Genomic DNA, 7,380 nt, shown 5'->3' with positions numbered 1-7,380 from the left:
AGATGAGATAACGCTATCTGTCTTGCCTGGGCACAGACCACTCCACCGAGCAGCGAGTTGATTCATCACACTCTGATATCAGGCTAGTATCTGTCGAACATGACAGCAAATTTGTACCATTTTTATAATTTTTAGATTATAAAAATGATCATACTTAAAAAGCATACTGAAATGTATAGGTTTGCCTGCATCCATGCCCATCCACTCAAATGAAACATCAAAATGGCAGTTTTCAAAATACATTACCATCATGATTATTTTATTATCAAAATGCATTACATCTCTTTTGCTTCTTAAATCTTTTGGAGGGGGGGAGAAAAAAAATGAAATAGTTACTATGCTCTGTGTAAAAATAAAACAAAAACCAACAAAATCTGATCTAAAAAAAAAAGTGACTGGTTTTTGGAGGAACCCATGAACAGACCCAATGATTAGCGTCCAACCAACTGACAAGTCGGTCGCTCAGACCCCAAAACAAACATCATGCGGTAAATTGTGTGTACTACATTTTTCTCCATACAAGTCTCTAGAACACATTTTCTTTCTATACAAAGTACACATATTCATACATATTGTCGTATTGTGTCATTTTAGGTTGTATTTCTTTCATTTTAAGGTGCTGGTTAAAATTTGGGGTCGCTTCTTTCTTTTTTCAATGACTCTGAAGTCCTTCTGTCGGCCAAACATTCATATATGACATGTACCCTTCTGTCTGTGGGTGGATGGGGTGGTGGGGGGTCAGTCAGGTGACCAGTCAGGTGACCAGTCCCTCTGTCTTTGAAGTTCTCCATGCAAAAATCCAGCGTTTCAACATCCCCGGTCCAAACGAACGACATAATACAAAGGAAGAGGAGAGAGCGACTCAGTCTAACGTGGTGGTGAGGTCCTGCTGCAGCACTCATCATGGCACACGACTCAAGAACTTATTCTGTCACGACTCAAGAACTTATTCTGTCACATGACTCAAGAACTTATTCTGTCTCTTTTGAACAATTCAGTTGGTGGGAAAAAAAGAAAGATTACAGCATTCTGTGGAAAGGGAGACATATGAAGCAGCTCTCGCATGAAAATGAGAACACAGCAGCTTTTCTGTTATCTTGTTTTTATATACGTCCAAACCATCCCACAGAAACCTCCCTTCCCCTGTTTTGTGGTATACGGAATGCAAGGATTGGTCAGAAAAAATACCCATATAAATGTCCCCCCCAAAATTTATATATATAAAATCCATACGGGATTCAAAGAGACAAACCCAACAATGGTAGTAAAGGACGTCAGATTATTAGCTTCTCATTTTGTTCCTGCATTCGACTTGTATGATCATCAGGATGCAATTTGGAGGACAATAAAGGGATTTAAAATGATGTAATGACAAGATGAATACTTATGTAGCCCCGCCCACTTGAGCCATTGTGTCACGACTTCCTGTTCAAAACGCCGGCGGTTTTACCTGCCCAAACTAGTCTGACTCAGCTGGTCAAACCTAGTTTGACTCACATAATGAGTCAGATTAGGTTTATGAGTCACAGGAAGTGTAAACGCAATCGGAACTTCCGATTGGGTTTACACTTCCTGTTAGTCTCTCAAAACAGACTCTCTCTTCTACATAAGGTGAATAGAATGCAGCCGTTTGTGGGGAACATAACTGGATTTCAAATTTATTGGAAAAAACAAGACTGCAGCACCATGAATCATAAGACCTGTATGTCTCAAGTACAATATGGAAAAGCCTACAGTGATGTAGTACTAAAGTGAAATCAAAACGGTTGAGTGGGGCTGAGAGAACAGAAGAGGAGAACATAGAACAGAACAAAAAAAACATCATCGATGAACATCAGAAGAGATGGAGAACCTTGAGAAAAAGGCTGTTTATGCTTTTCGAGACACAAAAGCTGGTAATCATATGGAATGATCCTATCATGTCAAATGCATCTTTATAACGGATGATCAACACATCAACTTGCACCGTTTCCCCTTTCCAAATGAAACACGTATTTACTGACAGACTCGGCTGCTCGCCAAATCAAAAAGTCACCTTGGAAAAAAAAATAAAAAAAATAAAACAACTCTTGCTTTGAGTTACATCTGCATGGCAGCATTGATCCGACCTGGGTACGTGACGACGGGGACGCTTTTTTCTTTTCTTGATAACTTTGTACAGATATTTGTGTAGACGTTTTTTTACTTTCCAACGTTACGTAGCCTGTTTGCACAGTCCAACACATCAGGAAACACTGGGGGCAATTTCAAGTTACATGTGATTTCTCTATTTCTCATAATGTGTCTTTTTTCTTCGTTTTTGTTTTCCAAATCACTTCTTTTCACTGATTCCTTAACGATGTCCAAAGTCAATGATTAGCTTTGTGCAGAATGCAGTCATTTGTTTTTCTGAAAATAAAGAAAGAAAAGACAGAAAATAAGAAGTCCTTGCTCCTCTTCGGTCTGTACATTTCCCCTCCCCGAACTCCCTGAGCCGCATTTCACCACAGGTTTATTCAGGTTTAGGGGTTGAGGAGGTTTATTCATGTTTAGGGGTTGAGGAGGTACGCAGCTTCATACACACACACACACACACACACACACACACTCTCACATGCACTCACTGTCTCTCTCTCTCTCTCTCTCTTTCACACACTTGAACAAGGTCCTAAAAGCTTCCTGACTGTGTCCTTACTCCTGATCCCTGTAGGGGGGGGTGTTGGAACTGCGTGAGGCTGGTCCCTCGCTGTGGGTAGTGTGTGGGTCCGGAGGCCGACAGGTGCCTGGGGCCGGCCGGCAGCGCCACCTGGCCCGGGCTGCCCGACTTGAGGCTGCGAGACGCCTGCTGCTGCTGGCTTAGTCTGGATGCCTGGGCGCCCGAGTCTATTTTAGTCTGCCCGTGGGCCCTGGAGCCCGGGGTGGGAGACCCCACCAAGCCACTGCTGTTCAAAAGGCTCGCTTTTAAGTGGCTGCCGCTATAGCCGTGGCCTCCGTCCGTGTTGGCGCTGAGACTCTGCTGGTGTAGAGAGCCCCCTGGTGGCCTGGAGTCTGAGGAGGAGGAGGAGGTAGGGGCGTGACTGGGGTAGGAGGAGGGGGGGTGGTCCTGGGACAGGCCGGGGTGCGAGGAGGAGAGGCGGGGGTAGAAACTCTGGCCTGACGAGGGACTGTAGGAACCCCGGAATGGAGAGTTGGAGGTCTGCTGGAGGAAGGATGGGCTGTCTGTCTGCCGGTGGCTTTCTGACGACTGAACACAAACAGAGAAACACATTTACTACTCCGAGACACCGTGACACCTGGCATCACCTGTGGCTGGACTGTCATCAGATCCAATCCAAGACATGCCATATAAATGCTAATGTAAAAAATAAATGTATTGTTAAAGCCCCAATATGTAGCTATTTTACCTTACTTAATTATGACAGCTTCTAAATCATTTTGATTGTACACTGACCTCGAATATGGAGAATCGTGCCTCTACTGTATCATTCCCATGGAGCATCTAAGTTACCTGGATGTAACTATTTCCTGCTGCAGCTCCTTCATATTAAAACCTTTCCACTGAAAAACTAACAGGATGGTTTTATTGTGAAGACTGTATAGGAAGTGAAATGTGTTTGGCTCAGAGAGTATTGCTCTGAGTTAGCAAGATTGTAAGATTAATTGACGACAAGCTGAAATTCGACCTTCACTCTGACATGTTGTGTAAAAAAGGTCAGCAATGTCTACACTGCCTGAGGAAACTTGCAAAGTTCCAAATCGATAAGACTGATGAAACTGTTTTATAGTGCCTACATCGAGTCAGTCATTTCCTTCTAGAATTCGATAAGAATTCCCTCGGAAAAATTGTGAAGGTGGCCTCTAAGGTAGCCGGCATCCATCTGGACAGCCTCGACCATGTCTTTAACAGACAAGTACTTAAGAAGGCTTTGTCCATCCGCTCAGACGCAGCCCACCCTCTAAGCTCGGAGTACAGGCTCCTTCCTTCTGGTCGTCGACTGTGTGCCCCACGGGCCACAAAAAATAGGCACAAGTTCTCTTTTGTCCCTGTCTCTAGTCGAGCATTGAACGCTGCTGAGGGAAGGTAATAGGGGTGGGGGAAAAAAATCGATTCACCTAAGTATCGCGATTTTTAATGTCACGATTTTTTGGATCGATCTTTTATTGGGTGCTTGCAGTCAGGCCACTCACTGAACAGCAGGCCAGGCGCCGCCTACTGGTTTACTAGTGGTTTTATTACTTTATTAGTTAGTCTGAAGTAATAATTACACTTCAGGGTTAAAGTGGGTGCATCTCATTGTAAAATTGGACTTCAAACGGCCCAAATCTGGCTTCAAACGGCCCAAATTGGGCTTCAAACGGCCCAAATTTCACGCGCGTCGGCCCATATCGGCCTGGCCTGCTTGGTATCTAATGCCCGGCCTGAATTATGATCCCAGTCCGCCCCTGTTTTTAACTATATCGCCCAGCCCTACTCATGATATATAATATACAGTCTCTAGTGTATGATTCAACTTTTCCCATGTTCTAATCTAGTGTAAAAAAGCAAACAAACTGAAAAAGAAAAGAAAAAAATAAACAAAAATCGCAATAAATCGTAATATCGAATCGCAATAATCGTAGAATCGCAATACTTAAGAATCGCAATATAAATCGAATCGGCACCCAAGAATCGTGATAGTATCGAATCGGGAGATAAGTGAATCGCCACAGCCCTAGAAGGTAATGATTGTTTTATTGTTTTATTATGATTTTATTGTTTTATTATCAGCCTCCGCTGCTGTTTGTATTGTTTTATTGTTTCTATTGATTTTATGGTTTCTATTGCTTTTATTGTTTTTTATTATTGATTTATCTTTCCATTACTTTGTGCATTTTACTGGTCATTTGTGCACTTTAATTGCTACCTCACTTTATCGGTCGCTGCGTGTCTGTGCACCTTACTGTTCGCTGTGCACTTTAATGCTACCTTGCACACTTATCGGTCACTGTGTGTCACAAACAAGGTTCTTGACTTTTACTTAGCCTTTTATTTATTCTTAACTACATGCATGTAACATGTTAACATGTCACTTGTGTTGTTCTTGTCTGTGTCTTTATCTGTAAGCCTTATCTGCTGCAACTCAATTTGCCCTTTGGGACACTAATAAACTTGAACTTGAACTTGATTGATGAGCGGCGCTATTCTTAAACTAGGAATGAATGCGTGTGATTGCTGGCAGTGCAAACTGTTGTTCATGTTGATGCATAGTAACTAGGGGTGTCACAATATATCGTCCGACGAAATTTTGCGATAGTAAAACATCACGATATGTATCGTTGAGATGAAATCTCATATCGCGATTTTTTTTATTTTTATAAATATATATATATTTTTTTTTCAAAAATAGACTAAGAAACGTCTTTGTTTGTTCAAGTTCAATGTGTGGAAAGTAGTTCAGTTGAACAAGTCTCTGAAGAGACACATGAGAAGTTATACAGGAGAGAAACCATTCAATTGAGTTTCTGGCAAAACTGTTTACTTGACAGGAAAAACTGAAGATGCATAAAAAATAGACTAAGAAAAGTCTTGTTGTTTGAGTTTGAAGAAAAACTGAAGATGCATAATGAGAATTTATACTGCTGAGAAACCTTTTAGTTCAAAGTAAATCTAAGTGACGGTGTAACTCATTCTATTTCAAGATAAGCCTTATCTCCAATCTCATGTTTTTTCTAGTTGTTATTGTACCGTAATAACAATTTCCCACAACAGCATGTTTTGTATTTGTGCATTTCAAATAAAATACTACTTTTCCAGTCATATATTGTCATTATTCAAGTTTAAAAAAATATTGTTAAAATCGTATCGTATCGTATCGTTATCGTGAACCCAGTATCGTGATACGTATCGTATCGTGAACTGAGTGTATCGTGACACCCCTAATAGTAACCAATAACTTGTGTGTGTGTGGGGCTTTTATTTTGAATCCTTAATTTTGAGGGTTCAGTGCTTTTATTTTGAAGGTTCTGAGCTTTTATTTGGAAGGTTTTCGGCTTTTATTTGTAAGGTTCTGGGTTAAATCCCCGTGGCCCGTCAGAGGGTTGCGGACCTCAGGTTGACCTCCGCGGTGCGTGGGAGGTTCCTAGGCCTTAGGTTGAATCCCCGCAGCCCGTGGGAGGGTCCCGGGCCTTAGGTTGGAGGTCTTAAAAAGCATGATGTAGCCTACCTGGTGTGCGTACACAGAGGGACTGTATCTGTGTGGACTCTTCATAGGAGAGGCCATGGACGCTGCCTGGATCTCATATCGATCTGCATCTGGAAAACACAGGAAGGAGAACGTGTGTAAATTTGCATCGTTTTTCTTCATCTTCACATTACTTCTAATGTTCTATATTGCAGATATCTTGCTATTTCAGATTCTTCATTTACTTTCTTTTTTCCTCTTGCCAAGTTGCCATGCTTTATTGCGGTTATTTAGCTTACATTGCATACATGCTGTAATTAATACATTGTCATTCACGGAATTCATATATACTGTACACAGTATGTTGCAATCGTCTGTTGCACTATATTTAACCCCCCCCAAACTGGCACTTATATCCCCTTTTCCAGTATAGCTTATCTGCTGCAGCATCGACCCGACTTCTTCACAGGGATCATTGAACTTTCATCTAGTCTGATCTCTACATCTCCATCATTGAACTTTCATCTAGTCTGATCTCTACATCTCCATACCAGGTTCCTTGTCAGGTTCACTCCTCTTTAAAATGCGATCCATCTTGATGCTTCCTCGCAGCACTCGCTCCAGCACCCCCTGGCCTTCCCGTAGACGTTCAACGCTGGTGGGGACCATCCTGGAGCAAAGCAAACATGACACATCACTGACCAGACGCTCGACTAGGAACAAATCATGCCCCACAGAAGAAGAAAAAAAAAAAGGAACCGTGGGATCATCTTTGATATCGAGGGCTTTCATGTGACGTGTGATCTCTCACCAGTGGCTGCTGCTCTCCTGGGCTCTGGGCTGCAGTGTCGAGGAGGCCTGGTGGTGGTCTGGAGGGCTGACTTCCTCTATGTGGGGGATGGAGGAGGAGGAGGGGTGGACCGGGGAGGAGAAGGAGCTGTGCGGGGAGGCTGGGGGCTGCAGCAGCTGCTGCTGCTGGTGGTGGTGGTGGGGAGGGGCTTGATGATGGGAGTCCTGGCTGTAGTGGGAGGCGGGTCGCGTGGGGGTGCCGCTCAGGGAGGGGCCTCCGCCGCCGGGCTCCAGGTCCCGGCCGCTGCCCTGCTTCCTCTTACGGTACTCCAGCAAAGACACCTGAGGGAGGCGGGGTCAGAGGGAGGGAGAGCAGTGAGCAGGAGGAAGGGGGAGGAGCCCTGGCTGCATGGCATCACATCACATCAGACTGCATGCACCACGCCAACTA

At 43.5% G+C, this 7,380-nt stretch overlaps 1 protein-coding gene across 1 annotated transcript in view; it reads right to left on the bottom strand.

Moving 5' to 3' along the window:
- Positions 1 to 287: 287 nt before the first annotated feature.
- Positions 288 to 7,380, bottom strand: part of setd5 (SET domain containing 5) — a 72,749-nt gene continuing 65,656 nt past the window's right edge. The window contains exons 21-24 of the mRNA XM_083661101.1: positions 6,952 to 7,271; positions 6,692 to 6,810; positions 6,183 to 6,271; positions 288 to 3,223 (exon numbers count right to left, since the gene is read on the bottom strand). Of these exons, the coding sequence (XP_083517227.1) occupies positions 2,648 to 3,223; positions 6,183 to 6,271; positions 6,692 to 6,810; positions 6,952 to 7,271 (1,104 nt within the window). The 3' untranslated portion in view covers positions 288 to 2,647. The remainder of the gene's footprint in view (positions 3,224 to 6,182; positions 6,272 to 6,691; positions 6,811 to 6,951; positions 7,272 to 7,380) is intronic.

This window comes from Poromitra crassiceps (assembly GCF_964638095.1).
Source record: "Poromitra crassiceps genome assembly, chromosome: 25".
Taxonomy (NCBI): Eukaryota; Metazoa; Chordata; class Actinopteri; order Beryciformes; family Melamphaidae; genus Poromitra; species Poromitra crassiceps.
Note: the sequence above shows the minus strand (reverse complement) of the source record. Positions and strands in the feature narration are given on the sequence as shown.